Genomic DNA, 21,938 nt, shown 5'->3' with positions numbered 1-21,938 from the left:
TAGGATTACAAGAGATTAAACTTCTTTAGTCATACTAGAGGTACACTCAAACCTCACAACCATAGATCAGATAGGCTGTGCTCCGATATTAATAACACTGGTCAAAGTTAAAAAATTAAAGTATATATTATTCACTTCTGAAACCATTTGTGTATAATTTTTTTAAACGAAAAATAATACAGGATGATAAAAACATTCAAATCAGGAATTGGATACTTCCTTAGTGGTTGGGCCGGGCCATTCCTTAATCTTTCAGCCACTTAACAAACTTGCTGAAATTCTCTGAAGACATACTTCCTTCTCCTAAGTTGCTCATTACGTTCACCTTTAATTTCAGAGACATTGATCTTATGTTCTCATCACTAAGAAGTTGATCCACTTTTGTCTTTATCTCCCAACGTGACACCAATCCATTTTCATCTGAGTCAAATCCCAACCCAACTTTCAACTCATCACAAATGTATTTTTTGTTATAAAATTGATCAGCAAAATAAGGCCAACACAAGAAGGGCACCCCATTAGACAAACCTTCCATGGTAGAATTCCAACCACAATGGCTAACAAAACAAGCCAAGGCAGGGTGGCTTAACACTTTTTGCTGTGGAGCCCATGAAACTATCTTCCCTTTACTACCTAAGAATTCATTGGGATTGGTACAATTGGAATCTTGACGCACAACCCAAAGAAAAGGTCTATTTGTAAGGTCTAGTCCAAGTGCTAGTTCTTTGAATTGGTTTTGATCCAAAAGAGTAAAACTGCCAAATGCAACATACAAGACAGAATGATGAGGTTGCTGATCAAGCCAATCCATGCAGGACAAATCTTCTTCCCAGAACTGTCCAATTGATCTTGCATTTACACTTTTATTGTCATAACTTCTCAGCAATGGACCAACTGGTAGGAGCTTCGGAACAAAGGACAGTACCCCTGGCTCAAGTTCATATGTAGTGTTGCAAAGCCACCACTCTGTCAAATTTGTAGTTTGTGCGGATTCAATGAAAAAATTAAATGTTTTTTTAAGATTTATTAAGTCAGTGATACTTGTCCAAAAAAGGGATTTTGTGTCCATCACAGGCATAGTTGGTGATATTCGAAATGTCTTTTTAGTGATTGGTGATCCTGCAGTGAAAAACAAAATTAAATAAATTTTAATATATAGTGTGAAAAAAAGGACAAAATAAATTGATGATCCTGCATATTGGGTTGTGTAAAGTAATTAATAGAACAAACAAAACTGGTTAGTGAAGAATGATATTATTACTTACCATAAGAATCTATGATCCCATTATCAATAAGTGTGGGGAGGTTGCATTGCATGGCAAACATAGCTGCTGAAGCAGGCCAGAAGAGTGCTCCTTTGATTCCCAACTTGTTCCCAACATTCAAAGCCCATCCCATATTCACATCTGCAACTATACAGCTGATTCTATCATCACCATTCAAATGAACTTCTTCTATTTTCTTCTGAAGCATAGAAGGCATGGTGCTTAGTATAGAATCAAATAACTTGGCAAAATCTGTTCTGTCATCCTCAGGTCTTAAACCATCTGGGATTGACACCAACTTTAACAGTGATTCATCAAGGCTTTCTTTCTGCTCGACCATGGAACTCACCACGTGCTTATGGTTGAAATCTGTGTTCACAAAATAGACTTTGCATCCACGCTCAACCAAATTTTGTGAGAAGTTCATCATGGGATTGACGTGTCCTTGAGCTGGAAACGGTAAAACTAGCACGCTTGGAATGATCATTTTGTATTTGTGTTTCCGTTGATTCAGAGACTCCAATCTTTATAGTAGCGAACTCCATTCACTTCACATGAATTATTATTTTAATTATGTTTAATAATAAAATAATATTATTTTAATTATTGAATATTTAATAGACTTAAACATGTTAATAGAATTATGTTAAAATTTTTATTTTTTAAATATAAGTCATATCAAATTTATAATCTAAACCTATACAAGACTCGTATACTAGATCAAACTTAAATTATTTTTTATATATTTAAACTTTTTAATTCAAAGCCTATGAGCGCAACCTGTTTACACATGACACGGTGTATTATGCAAATATATATAAGGACTGAGCCCTTTTTGGTTGACCAAAAATATGATGTAACGATTATCAGAAAAGGCTTCGACGCATACTTGGCACTGTCTCGGTTTGTACTTTGTGAATAAATCTTGGGCATTATTGTTGCACTAAAGATTCAGTTCATTCCACCAATAGAAATATTACATGTCAGTCAAATTTCTCTTTTCTCTGCCAAATGCTTTCTCTCTCCTTTAATGTGTAAAGATCATATAGATGGGATACACTGAATGTAGGTGCAACGAATGCACCTAAGATTTATTTGTACTTTGTAGCCAACTCATCCGATCCTTGACTTTAGCATATTTGCATACTAAACCAGGGTTCGCACTCGTGATCCAACCTTCCCCTCACATTAGTCGTGTAAATATTCGTGGTTTTTTTATTCTTTATTAAGACGTATATTTTTTTTACTAATTAAAAGTTTTAATAAAAAATAGCCTGAATTTATGATATAGACAGTATCACATGAGATTTGTTTAATATTATTAAACTCAAACAGATGATTGACTCGAAAAAGATATTAGGTTAATAAATTTTTAATTCTATCCATGATAGCTTAAATTAAAATTTATGTAATGATATATAGTAAAAATATATGAAAAATATTATATTTACAAACTTTTATTTACAAAATTAACTATGTATTATGGATAGTACATTTTTAAGTCCATATACTACCTATAGTATATAACTAAGTTTGTAAACAAAAAATTTATAAATATAACCGTCTCAAAATATATAAATAAAAATAAATTTAACTTAATAATTAGCTTTTTATTTTTCTTTACTTATGTAAGAACCGGTCCAACCGAGTTGGTCGTTTTATTTTAATAACCCTGAATTTTTTTTTATAAGTTGCATAATGATGTGAACCACAGTCATGGACCCATGGAGTCTGACCAGGGATTTCAAGGAGAACCAGATATAGAGAGACGAAGGGGAGAGAGAAGGAGAGACCGACCAGGGTGGATGAAAGACTTTGTGTAGATGCCACGTATCAGGAAGGAGCTGATAACTTGTTGGTCTTTTAAGGCCAGATGTTAGTAGCTAGTGAGGTAAGGAGTGGGCCTGCTGATAGTGCAGCCCATTTGGAAATAAACAAGACCCTTGAGATGGGCTTAAGCGTAGTAGATGGGAATAGCCCAATTGCATGTAACAGAATCATCCTTATGACTACAGGGATAGATCAGTTAGGGAGTACGATTGATGTATAAGCGTAAACGCTTTCTTCCTCTTCTTCCCCTTCTTCTGGAGTTGTCGGCACCTCGAATTGCCGTTGAACCTTGTACTCGTTCCTTTAATTTTAGTGAATTGATTCAGAAAGAAATAGCTTCCATCATTCTGGTGCTTTCGTTGAGAGACAACCTTCACACTCACTCATGGCGGAGGGAACTCGCACTACTACAAAGATGGAGGAATGTTTGAACCGATTAGCAAGACACGAAGACCAATTTAATTCAGTTGGCAATTTACTTCAGGAAATAAATCTGAAACTAACCTTGATGGAGGCAAAGTTTGACACCAAACAGAAGACGAAGGTTGAGGGATCTGCATCTCAGGGTGCTGAGAACTTTTTAGGAGTCAATCCATTCAAATCGGTGAAGCTGACTGTTCCACGGTTTGCTGGAGGTAACCCTGAACCTTGGATTCACAAGGTACAACACTTCTACGGATTTCACCAGCTGAAAGACCAAGACAAATTCACTCTTACCTCATTTCACATGGATGGGCCAGCGGAAGAGTGGTATCACTGGATGGACAGGAATGGGAGGCTTAGAACTTGGCAGGGTTTTCTAGATGCACTTCGCGCCAGATTCGGACCATCAAAGTATCGAGATCTTCGAGGCGAATTGTCTAGGTTGACCCAAGGTTCCACAGTGGCAGAATATCAAACTCAGTTTGAGCATCTAGCCAATCAGGTGATCGGTATTGATGACATCACTTTACAGAGCAACTTTGAGTCAGGCTTGAAACCAGAAATTCGTAAGGAAGTGAGGATGCACCTTCCTGAGACACTGGAGCAAGCTATCGACCTGGCCAAATTGATAGAGGACAAGGGTCAGGATAAATCCTTTACCAAGAATTACTACAATAAAAACAACACAGTCACCAACCATCATAATCCTGTTGGGCTGTTGCCCACCCCTCCGAAGGCCATTATGCCTAGTCCAGCTGCTAATAAGGCAGCATCATCTGTTCAGAAAATCACACCAGCTGAGATGTTAGAAAGAAGAGCAAAAGGATTATGTTATTACTGTGATGAGAAATTTCATAGAAATCATCAATGTAAAGGGAAGATGTTCCTTATGTTGGTCCAAGAGGATGCTGAAGAGGTGGACAATGAGGAAGTACCTACCCATGATCTGGAGCACAACTTGGAATCGTTGGGAGTTGAGGAGAGCTCGATCCCAGGCATTAGCTACCATGCCTTAGCAGGGCAACCTTCCAATAGCACCCTTCGGGTGAAAGGGACCCTAGTTAACACTGCTGTCCAAGTTCTCGTAGATGGTGGATCTACTCATAACTTCATCCAGGATCGATTGGTGAAGTTTTTAGGACTGGATATTCAGCCAACACCTAAGTTCCAAGTGTTAGTTGGCAATGGGGCTACATTGGATTGCTTGGGAGTATGTAAACAAGTAGGCCTCGAGATGCAAGGTTACCTATTCTGTCCCGACTTATATGTCCTGCCAATTCAAGGGGCTGAGGTGGTACTAGGAGTGCAATGGCTGGCCGAATGGGGTGATGTTACCATGAACTACCAAAAATTGATCATGAAGTTTCAAATGGGAAACCAATCAGTGGTGATACAGGGGGAACCCACTATTTCTGTAGAAGCAATACAACTGAACCAATTGCGAAGGCTTGCCACTTCTGACTCCATTGCTTATTGCTATCAATTGCAAGCGGTCAGGCAGGAGGCTTCAATGGCCCAAGGGAAGATTGCTGACTTGGACCTTCGGATTCAAGAACTGCTGCAAGAATTTCAGTCTGTGTTTGACATCCCTGTGGGGTTACCACCTCAACGAGAAGGGGATCATCAGATACACCTCGAGCCAGGTAAACAAGCTGTTAGTGTAAGACCATACAGATACCCCCATTTTCAGAAAAATGAAATCGAGAAAATGGTTAAAGAAATGCTCACCAGTGGTTTGATTCGTCCGAGTTTGAGTCCCTTTTCATCCCCAACTCTACTTGTAAAAAAAAAAGATGGTACATGGCGATTCTGCATTGACTATAGGGCCTTAAATCAGGTCACTATTCCCAATAAATTTCCCATCCCTACAGTGGATGAGATGTTGGATGAGTTGTCAGGGGCCACAATCTATTCCAAGCTGGACCTGCGTTCCGGTTACCATCAAATCCGTATGGCTGCTCAAGATATTTATAAGACGGCGTTCCGTACTCATGAAGGACACTACGAATTTGTCGTAATGCCCTTCGGTCTTACCAACGCACCTGCTACCTTTCAAGGCATCATGAATTCTGTGCTTAAAGAATTCCTCCGACGGTTTGTCATTGTGTTTTTTGATGACATCTTGATTTATAGTCAGAACATGGAAGACCACTTAGAGCATTTGAAGTCGGTGTTGTTGTGCCTTAAAGAAAATCAATTGTTTGCGAAAATGTCCAAGTGCTCTTTTGCTCAGAAGGAAGTTGGCTATCTGGGGCATGTGGTTAGTGCAATGGGGGTGAGACCTGATCAAGAAAAAATACAAGCAATATTAGAATGGAAAATTCCAAAAACTATCAAGCAATTGAGGGGATTCTTGGGGTTAGCGGGCTATTACCGTAAATTTGTCAAGGGATTTTCCCAGATCGCTTCGCCACTCACTAGTCTTTTACAAAAGGATGCTTTCGCTTGGAATGAAGAGGCTGCTCGAGCTATGATCCAGCTCCAAGAAGCCTTGTCCCAGGCACCTGTTCTGGCATTGCCAAATTTCTCCGAGCCTTTTGTTTTGACCACTGATGCATCAGGAACGGGTGTGGGGGCCGTTCTCAGCCAACAAGATCGACCAGTTGCTTATTTTAGTAGAAAGATGTCTCCCAAAATGCAACAATCCTCCACCTATGTCCGTGAGTTGTTTGCAATCACCGAAAGTGTAGCCAAGTTTCGACAATACCTGTTGGGAACTTGGTTTACCATTCGAACTGACCAGAAAAGCATCAGAGAGTTGATGGCCCAGGTTGTCCAGACTCCAGAGCAGCAACGTTTTTTGGTGAAATTATTGGGATTCGATTATTCGATAGAGTATTATCCAGGAGCAGTCAACAAGGTTGCGGATGCCCTTTCCCGCGTATATGAAGCTGACAAAGAGGAACATGGAGGCCCAGCTACTGTCCTGACTTTAACTAGTCTCGAAAATCCTCTACTGGACTTAATAAAGGCTGAAGTCACCAGTAAGCCAGAATTAGTCAAGTTAGTAAAACAAATTCAGGAACAACAAGAGGGGACCGAGAATTACTTGCTCCGTGAAGGGTTACTATACTTCAAGGGACGGTTGGTCTTGGCCCGTGATTCTACTCTCAGGACCACTGTGCTTCATGATTTCCACTCCACGGTCATTGGGGGGCATGGCGGTGTGCGCAAGACCTTGCACAGGATCTCCACCCATTTCTATTGGGTCAATATGAAAATGGACGTGCAAGAATTTGTACGCACTTGTCCAGTGTGTCAAGTAACCAAGTACCAGCCATTGTCTCCGGCTGGGTTGTTGCAGCCTCTCCCCACTCCTCACGCAATTTGGGAGGACTTATCAATGGACTTTATCGTTGGTCTTCCAAACTCAGATGGCAAGACGACAATCATGGTGGTTGTTGATCGCCTGTCCAAGTATGCTCACTTCTCAGCATTGACTGGTAACTTCACAGCCTTCAAAGTAGCATCTACCTTCGTTACTGACATTTGTAGACTTCATGGATTGCCCAAAACGATAGTTACTGACCGTGATAGAGTTTTCCTTAGCAAATTTTGGACGGAGCTTTCACGCCTCAGTGGCACCCGCCTTCACTTCAGTACCGCCAACCATCCCCAGAGCGATGGCCAAACAGAGGTTACTAATCGCGGGTTGGAACAGTATCTCCGTTGCTACACCATGGAGAACCCCAAAATCTGGTGCCAATTTCTCCCATGGGCTGAGTTTTCTTATAACTCTTCCTTTCACTCTTCGATTGGCACAACCCCCTTTCAAATCGTGTATGGCCGTCTTCCCCCTACCGTCCCACCATATGAGCACTCCTCATCACCCATCGAAGCTGTCGACTCTCTGTTGACTCAGCGTGACTCCATCATCAGACAACTGCGTGACCACCTACATCGGGTTAAACAACGAATGAAGAATCAAGTGGACAAGCATCGCCGTGATGTCCAATTTCAGGTGGGAGACCTTGTTCTGGTCAAGCTCCAGCCGTATCGGCAACTTTCCGTTCGCAACCACAGTTACTCCAAGCTCCGCCGCCGCTATTACGGACCCTTCTCTGTCGTTGACCGCGTCGGGTTGGTAGCCTACCGCTTGGGACTCCCCTCACACTCACGCATTCATCCGGTTTTCCATGTGTCACTGTTGAAGCCATTCCACCAGAGCTCCACTTTTCATCCTCAGCCGCTACCACCAGAGGAGCTCGACAACCACCCTGTCGCTCAACCAGTCGCCGTCGTGCGCACCAGATCTATTTCGAAGGGGACCGGTTCTAACCTGCAAGTGTTGATTCAATGGTCTGACATGCCGGTGGAGGATGCTTCTTGGATTTCTGCTTCTGACTTCGTCCAAGCCTTTCCCCACTTCGATCTTGAGGGCAAGATCGATTCTTTAAGGAGGGAGGGAACTGATGTGAACCACAGTCATGGACCCATGGAGTCTGACCAGGGATTTCAAGGAGAACCAGATATAGAGAGACGAAGGGGAGAGAGAAGGAGAGACCGACCAGAGTGGATGAAAGACTTTGTGTAGATGCCACGTATCAGGAAGGAGCTGATAACTTGTTGGTCTTTTAAGGCCAGATGTTAGTAGCTAGTGAGGTAAGGAGTGGGCCTGCTGATAGTGCAGCCCATTTGGAAATAAACAAGACCCTTGAGATGGGCTTAAGCGTAGTAGATGGGAATAGCCCAATTGCATGTAACAGAATCATCCTTATGACTACAGGGATAGATCAGTTAGGGAGTACGATTGATGTATAAGCGTAAACGCTTTCTTCCTCTTCTTCCCCTTCTTCTGGAGTTGTCGGCACCTCGAATTGCCGTTGAACCTTGTACTCGTTCCTTTAATTTTAGTGAATTGATTCAGAAAGAAATAGCTTCCATCACATAACAATATAAAACCATTTGGACATGTTTTTTTTTTTCCTTTTTTGACTTTTTTCAATTAATATATTTTTTCATTCCTCTAGAGTTCGTCATGTCTACGCCAATGAAGGCACACTCTCATGCCTGTCTGCACCGACACTGCCCCCTATATGCAACATTGCAAACACTTACTTCATCCACAAGCTTATAATATTCAAGCGGCCAACAAGAACATTTCAAATTTTAAAGATGTTTACCTCATAAGATTCTCTCCATAATTAGTTAATCCAAATTTTATGAACCTTGTCCATTATATGAGTTATTATATTTTCGCCTCTTCTTTTTTTCCCGTTTTCCAACGAGTTCGTTCTTCAGACTACATCCAGTTCGAACACTTGTCAAACTCTATTAAAGGGACAGCTCTCCTAAATCATTTTCTCATTCTCAGACTCAAACTCGATACCTCTGGTTAAGGGGTTCATACCGTAATTATCAGTATCGTACGATACACGATACGATTTGTTCGATATGATACAATTCACAAGCGCAATGATACTTATTGTGGGGCGGAAAGAGGTTTGTATCGTACGATACGATACCGTATCCTATGATACAACACTATCGTGTATCATACGATACAAAAATAATTCAAAATTTATAATTTTTAATATAAAAAAGAATAAATAAAGATTTGATTTATTATTTAAATTTTAAAAAACTAAATAAACTATTATTAATAAGGGAAAAAAATTTATTTTGTGATTTAAACTTAAAAATCAATCAAAAAAATATGTATTAATAAATTAAATAATTAAATATATATTTTAGTATATTTTTGAATTATTTTTTATTATATTTCTGTATCTTACAATTCGATACAATTTACAATACAAGATAAAAAAATCGGCCAAACGATACACGATTCGTATTACGATCTAACAACCTTGGCCTAAACTGTTTACCATCTGTGCCAAGAGTGATTAGTATCTTCTTTTTTTACATAAGAGTGTTGTGGGCTATGTTGCATCGACAAGGGACACAGAACACGACACGATACTCCAACACGTTAATTCTAAAAAATGTTAGATTTCGACACATTAGGATACGTTTTGATATTAAATAATATTTTTAGTTTTTGTAGTGTATAATATATTTAATGTTAAATAATTTAAAAATATGAAGATAAACTTGTAATACCCATCAATTTTGTAAAGAAACATAATATATCCAAAATATTTATATTAAACTAAATAAAATGATAATCGTAATCCAATGAATCTAATAGTTAGAATTAAAAACGTAACACAACATAACCTTTGAACTTTTTTGAGTTTCTGCAATGTGGGTTGGAGTGTGGGAAATTGTCGGAGTGTCGGGGAGTATCAGATACAACACATCAAGATTTGTGAAGTGTCGGGATCTGCAAGGACTCAAGAAACGAGAACAATCACGGAAGATTTTCTGGTAAAAGTAATTAGTGATGGGGAATAAAATAAATTTTTTTATTTTGTCAAAATAAAAATCAAAGTGTATTTTTTTTTGGTAAAAAAAATCAAAGCGTATTTATTTTGAGTAAATTTAAAAAATATATATCAATAAAATGCCTTAGAAATGTTATTTTTTATATATTGAATAATTTTAGTTTTAATTTAGAAATTTATTAATAATATTTGAATAAATTTCCTCAAAATAAATTAATGAAAATGAGTTCCTACACCTTGAACAATCTATGGCTACCGATATGATTTTTTATTCGGAAGCAATTATATAGTGATCATTTGACCTGAGGAAATGGAACAAAGAGACTTATGATAAAATATAAGGTTGTAAAATTGAAACACATACAAGATCGATATTGAAAATGGAATACTTAATCTTCTTCCAATACACCAATTTTGTTAAAGGCAAAAAAACTAAAGATATCAATGATGGCTTACACTGCTAAAAAGGAGCTCCCTTACACCATTAACAACATCCCCATCCCCGTTAAGTCACCAACAAACACCCATGAATGTTGGAAATCGACAATCACACAGAATCGAGAAAACAAAAAAAAAGATAAGAGTAGAGAGATTGACACAGCGATTTACCCTGGTTCACCCAATATAGGCTACGTCCAGCTTGTCTATACTATATTCACCTCATCGCCACTCGTTACAAGTCTCTCGGTTTACAGGGCAAATATAAATAGAATTACAAAACCCTAACAGCAGCTATTCATGTGCCCAAGCCCAAACTGCTAAGAAAATTACAATAAAACAGAGGCCCACAATAGTACCTAGCCTCTACGGGCCAGGGGGCGGACCCTCGCCCGCTCACCTAGGAGCGGGACCCCAGTTGCCTTTCTGTTGACCTCGGCAACTAGGGCCTTCATCAGCATGCGAAGTATGAGTCATACCCAACAATGAATATCAATTAATTACTCATAGCACCATCCATTATACCCATAATAAATATTAAGACCAATAGTCGATAAAAATATATAAAAAAATGATGTTTGTTAACATCCCATTTAAAGCATACAAACACCTAGTAACCTTCAGCATCACGAACAACTTCATGTTGAAAGCTAAAATTAAAGCATATCAACAATATGATCTTCACTCTTGTAGTAAATTGGATCAATAGCTCCATCATTATAAATATCTCTTAAAATATAAAATTTCACATTAATATGCTTGCTTATTCTTTGTAGCACATGATTCTAGAACAATCTAATTGCTAAATTATTATCATAAATAATTTCAGCAATTCCTGGTTGCTTGAATTGAAACTCCCCAAGAATTCTCCTTAGCCAAATGTCTTAACATGCACAAATTGTATCTCCAACAAATTCAGCTCTACCTGATGTGCCTCTGATAGGTGTGGTTTTTCTAGTTAAAATTGATAAGAATTAAGTCATAAAAGAGCAATATAAATACATATTTGCTAATTATATTGATTCTTTCTATGTCAATAATATTTCTCACCTATTGGTTGTGTTTATACAGGTAAAAGAAGTGAAAATTATAAAAAGCCTGTTAACGCAATTCCACACGGATTCAGAGAGTACAAATTCCAGAAGCATAGCGCGGACCGGCACCACACTAGCGCGAACCCGCGCCAGTTTACGAACTCTACACCGGAGGCCTACAAGTGGCGCTAACTGGCGCCACATTGGAGCTAACCAGCGCCGGTTTCAAGAAGCAAATTTTACACAGAACCATGGCGCCTAGTGGCGCCAAATTGGCGCCAACTAGCGCCAAAACCAAGCAAGGTGGCGCCAAGAAAAGCTTCCAAATTCATGGCGCAAGATGGCGCCAAATTCCATGCCAAGTTGCGCCATTTTCAAGCTCCCTAGCTCCATTCTTTGTATGCCTTTTGGTTGGCGCCTAGTGGCGCCAACTGGCGCCACTTTACGAGGAAAGTTGTCTGACTTTTCCATTCAGACAGAAGCGCGGCGCCAACTGGCGCCGGTTTGCGGAAAAATTACTCTGTGTTGTCCTGGGGTATTTTTGGAAGAAGGAAAAAGAGGCATATAAATAGGATGCTTTTTACAGAATTAGGGATCCAGACCTATTCTAATGAAGTGAGACGACGGTGGTGCTTCGAGAGGATTCTAGAGATCAAGTTCTTCTTCTTCATCTTCTCTTTTATTTTATGTTTTTATTGAATATTGGTTTTTAGCCATGATTATGGTTGGCTAGTATTTTTATTGTAGTTAGGGTCACAAACCCTATGTGAACCCTTGTTACGACGGATTGATTTATAATTGCTCGTTTATATAGATTATCTTTATCTTTACCTTGTGCGTAATTATATTCTCTTTATTGGAATTGATCAATCTAGTAGTTGAGGATAGTTTGGGGGTTAGAACCCTAGATAGGAATATTGGGGTTTTCATCTAGAAAGGGGGTAGGATAACGGTTCGTATGCATGCTAGGAATAGATGTGTATTGAACTGCGGATGCCTAAATTATTGAGTTCATTGCTTAATACCATAAGGAACATTGCAAGGATTTGGGGTTCCAATTGAGTTTAAAGGGTTAACCTTGCAAGGAATTGAAGGTTAACTAGTAATATTTTTTTAGATAATAATTTATCCGAGTAATTTTATAAATGAATATTGTAAATCAATCCAGAGTAAGAAGCGGTAATCATATCGTGAGTGTATCCTAGCTACAATGCATTTCTCATATTTTACAAATCACTTCTCATTGTTATTTTCAATTTTATTCTTCATCACAGAAAAATCCCAAAAATAAGTCTTTACTTTTAATTTTACTCAAATCGGCATTATTTGTCACAAACAATCCCTTTTGAATTCCTCCATTCTTGAAAGGACTATTAATTAATATACGATCTCAATCCCTGTGGAGACGATACTCTACTTACTTTCTATATTACTTGTGAGATCGGTATACTTGCCGGAGAGCATCAAGTTTTTGGTGCCGTTGTCGGGGATTGGCGTTTCTTATATCAATTAATTTTGATTTTTAAGATTGGATTTTATTTTTTATTTTTATTTTTTCATTTTTTTTTTTTTTGATTTCTCTGTGATTCTTGAACAGTGCTACTAATTTCTTTTCTGAGTTGTATGCGAGGTAAAAAGCCAGAATTTCCACTTGATTTGGAGATTACAAAGACTGAAAAGAGATACAAAAAACATGCTCGGAAGAAGCTTGAATTCGACGAGTCAGAAATTCCGTCTGAAGAAACACACACCATGGCAGGGAACAATGAAGAAGATAATCCATTCATGGATTCCATTCTTACTCCATCTTTCAATAGGCCCAACTCGAGCATTGTTCAGCCTAATGTTGCCAACAACAACTGGGAGCTCAAATCCTCCTATATTCAATTGGTGGAGAGAGCTCAATTTGTAGGAGAGAAGAGTGAAGATCCTCACCGATTTATTGACATATTCTTGATGATCTGTGACTCCACCAAGCATCCTCAGGTATCTAATGATGCGATCCGGTTGAGATTGTTCCCTTTTTCTGTTAAAGGGAAAGCTCTCAATTGGTTGGAAAGACAGCCAGCAAGAAGCATTCCAACCTGGGATGATTTATCACAGAAGTTCTTTGTTGAGTTCTTCTCGATGGAGAAGTACAACCAGATGGTGAATGATATCACCAATTTCACTCAATCTGAGGGTGAATCAATGTATGCAGCATGGAACCGGTTCAAGGATTTAATGGAGAGGTGTCCTCATTATAACTTGACTACTGGTAATCAGGTTAGAATCTTCTTCAATGGTTGCAAACCTGAGGTGAGGATGGTGTTGAATGGTGCAGCAGGTGGCAGTATTAAATCCTTGAGAGCTAATGAGGCTCTTGAGTTGATCGAAAGGATGGCTGCGAATGAGAATGAAGGCTTGTCATTCAAGCCTAAGAGAGGTATCCTTCAGCTGGAAGGTAATGATGTGGTGCTGGCTGAAAACAAATTGTTATCTCAGCAGATAGAAAACTTGACCTCAAGGCTTGACAAGATGCAGATTGCTGGTGTTCAGACTAAAGCTGTTGTTGTTGTGTGTGAATATTGCCAGGACAATCATGAGTCTAATGAATATCCTTTGATGCCTTCAGATTCACCTCAACAAATGCAAGTGAATGGCATTTGGTACGATCAGAGACCTCCACCACAAAATATTCCGAGGAATCAGAATTTTCCTTCTGGGAGCAATAATTTTCAGAGGAGGGTGCAAGGAACTGGTCTTGATTACCAATCAAATAACTACTTGCAGCCTCCACCAATCCAACCCAAGGAACCTTCTGATTTGGAGAGGTTAGTTGGACAAATGGCTCAACACTCTAGTGCTTTCATGGAGGAGACAAGGGCCAATACCAAGAACACACAGGCTTCTATCAGAAATTTAGAGAATCAAATTGGCCAACTGGCAAAACAAATGGCTGATAGAACTCCAGGTACCTTCCCTAGTAACACGGTTACCAATCCGAAGGAAGATTGTATGGCCATCACCATCAGAAGCGGTAAAGTACTTCCATCTCCTGAAGTTGAAAAGAAGCTAGATACTGCAGGTGAGCCCGAAAAAGAAAAAGAAATTGAAAAACCTGCTGAAGTGGAGAAGCCAGTTGAAAAGAAGAAATTTGAGCTAAGTCCTGAATATGTGAGAGCCGTGGCACCTTATCCTGAAAGATTCAAGAAGAATGCTCAGAAGCAACAGTATAGCAGATTTCTTGATATCTTCAAGAAGTTGCATATAAGTATCCCTTTTGCTGAAGCCTTGGCTAGCATGCCAAATTATGCCAAGTTCATGAAGGATTTGTTGTCAAGGAAGCACAAGTTGCAAGAGTGCCAAACTGTAGTACTTACTGAGGAGTGTAGTGCCATCATTACAAGGAAATTTCCTCCTAAGCTTCGTGATCTTGGGAGTTTCAATATTCCCATTGAAATTGGGAACACTAAAATTGGCAGAGCATTATGCGATCTTGGGGCTAGCATTAATTTGATGCCCCTTTCTGTTTGTAAATCCTTGGGGATCACCGAATTGAAGCCTACTTTGGCATCTCTTCAACTTGCTGATAAGTCTTTAAGGAAGCCTAGTGGTATTATTGAAGATGTTCTTGTTAAAGTGGACAAGTTCATCTTCCCTGCTGATTTTGTGGTGATGGACATGGAAGGGGAAACTGAGATGCCTCTTTTGCTAGGTAGACCTTTCTTAGCTACATCTCGTGCAATGATTGATGTTGAAAACGGGAAGCTCGAGCTAAGAATGAATGATGAGACCGTTACTATCAACGTCTTTGATTCTATAAAACAGTCTTCTCACAAAGACGATTGTTTTAGTCTTGAAGTCTTAAAGGAAGAAAAAAATGTAGCGGATGAGGTTCTTGAAAAAGCAGATGATGACAAAGAAGATGGTACCTCAAAAGTGGAATTGAAGGAGCTTCCTCAAACTCTAAAAGATATCTTCTTGGGTAATAAGGAGGCGGTAATTGAAGCACTGAAGGAACAGGAGACTGGTTTGGAAGATAAAGATCCATCTTCCCGTACCCACAAAATTCTCAATGAAGATGATGACAAACCTGGGCAGAAACCTCAAGGGAGGCGTCATCCTATACTGAAGAAAGTATTGAAAAAAGAGGTGGTCAAACTTTTTGATACTGGTTGGACGACGTGTGCGGATTACCGACAAATGAAGGCCTAAAAAAGAAGAGTCTTTGACAAGAGACACCGAGACTCTATCTCTCAGGAAAATCAATGCTTCAAGGAGTTCTTAACATGGCTTCATGGTTTGCACCAAATTTGGGAATGGTGGTCTCATACACCAAGGCATCCAATACCACCAGATTTTCCATTTGCTGAGTCATCCCATTCTGCTGAGGGGGATGACATGGATGATTGATATCTCCTTGCTGACAGAGATTTTGTATATTAGTTTATTTTTATGTTTCGTATTTTTAGTTACTTTGTGTTGGTATATTTCTCTCTGATGTTTTAATGTGCGCATTATAGTTAATCCTATATGCCACTGTTTGTTCCATTGTACAGGTTTTTCTTCCTTCTTGTGGTTTAATTATTGCTGAGGACAACAATTCTCTAAATCTGGGAATGATAGGCTTACATCTTAGAACTGCAATTCTTCTATCAGGGAAGATATTCTAACTCTTTTAATTTTCTTAGTTATTTTGTGTGCTATTTATTTTTATCTCTAAAAAAAAAAAATTTGAAAATGTTTTATGAGCAAGTCCCAGGTTTAGATATGCTTCCTCAGTTAACTTGACTGATTCATCATAGAAAACATGTTTTGTATAAACTTCTGACATGATATTGTATGGGCATGAGTAGATTTCATGATTGCTCGTTTGTCTGAATTTTGTGCTTGAATGATTAATGATGCCTGATGTTTCTTTTGGAAGTCTAGCTTGACATCATAGCTGGTGAGGTTTTCTGCTTAAACACTTAATTTATTTTGAGAGACCTCACTGTGATAGCATTCTAGAACTTGCTCTGTTTCTCTGTCATGCATGCATTGATTGAAATGATTAAGGCAATTTTATTCTGTTATCCATGGCCAGATAGCTCACCTGTTTGATTTCTCCATTGTTAACCCCTTTAAGCCTGAGCCTTTTTGTTCATAATTCCTGCTGATTGCTTAGCCATATTCCTATTGTCTTACCTTTGTCGAGATTGAAATACTTGAAAAGAAAAGAAAAATCGATTGGGGTAAGTTTCATTGAAGCTAAGTAATATGTCAAAAAGAAAAGAAGAAATATAAAATATTTTTTTGAATTTTTTTTTTGAAAGGGTCTATAGCAATAAAAAAAAGAAAGAAAGAGAAAAGAAGGTGGGAAATAAAAGGGATGGACCCCTCATCTTAAAGAATATTGGAGCTGAAATTTGTTTGAGATTTGATTATTTTCAAGAATGTATCAGTATTCCAATCTCAACTCACAATTTTAGCTACTTCCCATAAATCCCTACCCTTAAGCCCGACCAAATTATATCCATGAGAAGTCCTTTTGATCAATTGTGCATGTGTTAATGTTTCTCATCTTTAAGAACTTGAGAATATGATCAAGCTTATGGTAGTGTTATTGCTGTGATGGATTTAGTGATTGTTCCTCCCCTAAACACTTAAGTGCTGAGCGTTATATGTTTATCTTGGTGAAGGGTGCTCAAGCTAGATTATGATATTTTCATGAGAATAGAAGACATTGTTAGGAGTTCTTTGCATTGATTCAGGCATGCTTAGCATAGTGATCTATTGATTGTCTGTGTGATGTTATGTTGGAATAATTGAATATTTTCTGAATTGAGTTTTGTACATTGCTGGGGACAGCAACGTTTAAATCTGGGAATGATTTGATGTGCCTCTGACAGGTGTGGTTTTTCTAGTTAAAATTCATAAGAATTGAGTCATAACAGAGTAATTTAAATACATATTTGCTAATTATATTGATTCTTTCTATGTCAATAATATTTCTCACCTATTGGTTGTGTTTATACAGGTAAAAGAAGTGAAAATTATAAAAAGTCTGTTAACGCAATTCCACACGGATTCAGAGAGTACAAATTCCAGAAGCATTGCACGGACCGGCACCCCACTGGCGCGAACCCGCGCCAGTTTACGAACTCTACACCGGAGGCCTGCAAGTAGGGATGGCAAAAAGGAGCCAACCCGTCGGGTTGGCTCATAACCCGCACAAAACGAGCCGGGTTGGGTTGGCAAAAATGAGCTGCCAGCTCGATTTAGCCCGACCCGAGCCAACCCGAGCTCAAACGAGCCAGCTCGCGGGTTGAACGAGCCAGCTCGCGAGTTACTTTTTTTTTTTTTTTTAATAAAATACAATGGACTTTACTGATGGATTCTCCACTGATGGACTTTACTATATTGGTCGCTTTTGCAGGTCCTTTTTTTTCATGATTGGCTTTTGATTCTAGATGCTTATCGTTGAAATATATAATGGATTTCTTTTATTTTTTATTTTTTGGCTTTACATACGTTTTATGGTTATCGTGAGTTAGAGTAATTCAGAAAATCATGATAAATGACTCCTGTGATTCGTGGAGTGGTTTGTGTTTCATTTAATGTTTTTGGATTTTGTAAACTACTCTACTTGTAGTTGGACTGCAAAATACAATAATTTTATACAGGAGAACAAACCACAAAAATTAAATTTTTTGAGCCAACCCGTGAGCCAATATTTTGAGCTAACCAACCCGCGAGCCAACCCACTAGCATCATTTCGAGCTAACTCGCGAGCTTTTTTTGAGCCAACCCGTGAGCTTTTTTACGAGCCAACCCGCGAGCTGATTATCAAGCCAACCCGCGAGCCAACCCTAACCCGGCTCGGGTCGAGCCGGGTTGGGTTTTCTAGCTCGTTTTTTTTTCGAGCCAACCCGACCCGACCCATTTTTTTCGGGCTGAATGCGGGTTGGGCCGGGTCGAGCCGGGTTGGCCCGTTTTGCCAACCCTACCTGCAAGTGGCGCCACATTGGAGCTAACCAGCGCCAGTTTCAAGAAGCAAATTTTACACAGAACCATGGCGCCTAGTGGCGCCAACTAGTGCCAAAACAAAGCAAGGTAGCGCCAAGAAAAGCTTCCAAATTCATGGCGCAAGATGGCGCCAAATTCCAATGCAAGTAGCGCCATTTTCAAGCTCCCTAGCGCCATTCTTTGTATGCCTTTTGGTTGGCGCCTAGTGGCGCCAACTGGCACCATTTTACGAGGAAAGTTGTCCGACTTTTCCATTCAGACAGAAGCGCGGCGCCGGTTTGCGAGAAAGTTACTCTGTGTTGTCCTGGGGTATTTTTGGAAGAAGGAAAAAGAGGCATATATATAGGATGCTTTTTACAGAATTAGGGATCCAGACCTATTCTATTGAAGTGAGACGACGGTGGTGCTCCGAGAGGATTCTTGAGATCAAGTTCTTCTTCTTCATCTTCTCTTTTATTTTATGTTTTTATTGAATATTGGATTTTTAGCCATGATTATGGTTGGCTAGTATTTTTATTGTAGTTAGGGTCACAAACCCTATGTGAACCCTTATTACGACGGATTGATTTATAATTGCTCGTTTATATAGATTATCTTTATCTTTACCTTGTGCGTAATTATATTCTCTTTATTGGAATTGATCAATCTAGTAGTTGAGGATAGTTTGGGGGTTAGAACCCTAGAAAGGAATATTGGGGTTTTCATCTAGAAAGGGGGTAAGATAACGGTTCGTATGCATGCTAGGAATAGATGTGTATTGAATTGCGGATGCCTAAATTATTGAGTTCATTGCTTAATACCATGAGGAAAATTGCAAGGAATTGGGGTTCCATTTGGGTTTAAAGGGTTAACCTTGCAAGGAATTGAGGGTTAACTATTAATATTTTTTTAGATAATAATTTATCCGAGTAATTTTATAAATGAATATTGTAAATCAATCCAGAGTAAGAAGCGGTAATCATATTGTGAGTGTATCCTAGCTACAATGCTTTTCTCATATTTTACAAATCACTTCTCATTGTTATTTTCAATTTTATTCTTCATCACAGAAAAATCCCAAAAATAAATTTTTACTTTTAATTTTACTCAAATCGACATTATTTGTCACAAACAATCCCTTTTGAATTCCTCCATTCTTGAAAGGACTATTAATTGATATACGATCCTAATCCCTGTGGAGACGATACTCTACTTACTTTCTATATTACTTGTGCGATCGGTATACTTACCGGAGAGCATCACTACCCTTGACAAAGTGACAATTGACTACTTCTTCGATGCAAATGAAACAATACATGTACAAATCATAAAAACATAAGCCGATATGATTTTTCTCCTGAATAATCATTGTCAATAAATTTCACTAAATTAGATTTTACACCCTTCTAGCAGAATATAACTCAAAGTTTCTTGTTCCTTGCTAGTAGAGAAAGGTTCTCTTGATAGCTTATGATAAACTCATTGTTTAAAGGGCAAAAATCATACTAATTAACTCTTAAATCTCATCTAAAGTGTGAAAACCTTGAGTTATTTTGCAATGAAGCATTTGTTCTGTCTTGAAGCATGGAAGTCTATAACGGGACCTTCTTCAGGTCAACTTGTGGAAGCGACTAACAATAACAGTAAAACAAATTAAAAACCGAATAAGAAGGAAGAGAACACCAAGATTTTTAACGTCGAAAACCTCTTCGAAGTGAAGAGTAAAAAATACGGGACCAAATCTCTAAAAACCTCCTCTATGAATAATGAGATTATAAGATTCACTCTAACTCAGCAACCAGGGAACTTCACCTTTGGCTTGCGTTTTTCCCCTACACATTTTCTTTCTTCCTGTCCGTGTCTTTTTCTTTTTCTTTGCTCTCTCTTTAACAGCTCAACATCTAAGCATCTCTTATAAACAAGAGATTATGGCACCATCAATTTGGGTCAGGTTCGTCATGGGCCACAGACCCAATAAATCGCCCTCTTTATGCCCATGAGGAGGGAAATTTGAGCTCCCTTTCTTCCACGGTATGTGGCAAGGGTAGTCAACCCGACATTTTCACAACAATCTTCAAACTTCTATCTTGAAACTGCCTTGGTCATCATATTCGACTAGTTCCCAATGGTGCCGCACGTCTATGTGCTTTGATCGTGCATGGAATGTTGAGTTCTTTGCTAGTATATAGCACTCTGGTTATCACACTTTAGCACATACTTCTCTTGACTATGGCCAAGCTCCTATAAAAACACTCTTCATTCACACTAGCTCCTTGCATGCCTCGATTGTAGCAATATACTCTGCCTCGATAGTGGATAGGGCGACACATTTCTTGAGTTTGGACTGCCAAGAAATAACTCCCCCTATAAAGATAGTCAGAGAACCTTTGGACGATTTCCTTGATTCGTCATTTCCACTGAGATTGACTTTATGTTCTCATCCCTAAGAAGTTTGACCACTTTTGTTTTCATCTCCATCCGTGACACCAATCCATTTTCATTTGAGTCAAATCCTAACCCAACTTTCAACTCATCACAAATGAATTTGTTGTTATTAAATTCATTGTGTTTCAATTACGAGACTTTCGTGAAATTCTTTGTGTTTCAACTCATCTCCCATTGTCCATTTTATGTTTAAATTATGAGACTTTCGTGAAATTCTTTATTTATATATATATATATATTACGGTTGATTTACTATTCATGAGTTTAATTTACTGTCACATCAAATGTCAAGTCTAATACTTTCTGGAACGTTTATAAAAATATTTGTTGAGTAGTAATTTTCTAGTCATTATTGTTTTGGTCCTTCAGCACATGACTGGTGGCCTAAGTTCCATATTTGTAAAAAGAACATTTATCAAATTTCATTCGGATAGAAAGACAATTTTCGATCGCACAATGATCAAAGTGTCACATATTTTGCAAAAAATTACTTGAATGTCAAACTTAGCATTTTTTTTTTCAAAATGCCACGTCACGTAACTCGATACAATATCTGGCAAGTTATGTGTTCACATGTGGCAGAAGGTGCATGGCCAAGTAAGTCGTTGCACAGTGCAGCGAGATTACAGGGCATCAAACATGTTATGCAGCATAGTATGTTTAGTCAGCTTCTGACACTACTGGAAAATTCACAATCAGCGAGGGAAAATTCCGTTGCAAAACGGCAAAATTCCCTTGCAAAAATGGTCTGCGATAGAATTTGCGAGGGAACACTGTGCGTCACTAAAACCCTCCTCGCAAAGATATTTGCACGGGAAATTTGTCATATGAAAATTCCCTCGCAAATTGCTACGGAAATGTTCCCTTGCAAAACAGTAAGTTTCCCTCACGAACAACATACCTGTCTACAGTGTCTTTCTGTCGCAGATTGCGACGGAAATTGCAGGTATAATTTCCCTCGCAAATTAGTGACTGATAAAATTAGTGAATATCATCGCAAAATCTGCGACGGAATAAAAATTAATTCTGTTGCAGAGTTTATGGGGGAATATGTTAAATTTCCATCGCTGAATTTGCGAGGGAATGTTTTAAACTTCCGTTGCAAAATTTGCTATGGAACATTTTGATTTTTCCTTTGCAACAGGCTACGAATTTTGCAAGGGAATTTTGAAAATTTCTGCCACAGA

General features: G+C 38.7%; 1 protein-coding gene and 1 non-coding gene across 2 annotated transcripts; both read right to left on the bottom strand.

Annotated features, from left to right (window-relative positions):
- Window positions 1-244: 244 nt before the first annotated feature.
- LOC133309738 (UDP-glycosyltransferase 83A1-like) lies at window positions 245-1,752 on the bottom strand. The gene is made up of 2 exons (XM_061510540.1): window positions 1,266-1,752; window positions 245-1,119 (listed from the first exon to the last, which is right to left on the bottom strand). Exons 1-2 carry the CDS (start codon window positions 1,750-1,752, stop codon window positions 245-247), a joined length of 1,362 nt encoding a protein of 453 aa, XP_061366524.1.
- An 11,728-nt stretch (window positions 1,753-13,480) lies between these two features.
- Window positions 13,481-13,586, bottom strand: LOC133309745 (small nucleolar RNA R71). The gene has a single exon (XR_009751367.1). It is a non-coding gene; the product is annotated as a small nucleolar RNA R71 (small nucleolar RNA).
- Between the last annotated feature and the right edge of the window lie 8,352 nt (window positions 13,587-21,938).

The sequence above is a fragment of the Gastrolobium bilobum genome, unplaced genomic scaffold, assembly GCF_033153095.1.
Source record: "Gastrolobium bilobum isolate Gb01-03AN ecotype WA unplaced genomic scaffold, APGP_CSIRO_Gbil_v1 utg4635, whole genome shotgun sequence".
Taxonomy (NCBI): Eukaryota; Viridiplantae; Streptophyta; class Magnoliopsida; order Fabales; family Fabaceae; genus Gastrolobium; species Gastrolobium bilobum.
The sequence above is the reverse complement of the archived record's forward strand: the minus strand, read 5'-3'. Positions and strand labels throughout refer to the sequence as shown.

Excerpts from the sequence above, each read along its gene's own strand:
- LOC133309738 (XM_061510540.1), bottom strand. The coding sequence starts at position 1,752 with ATGATCATTCCAAGCGTGCTAGTTTTACCGTTTCCAGCTCAAGGACAC. Across the intron at positions 1,120-1,265 it reads TGGGATCATAGATTCTTATG|GATCACCAATCACTAAAAAG; the intron begins GTAAGTAATAAT and ends TTTTCACTGCAG.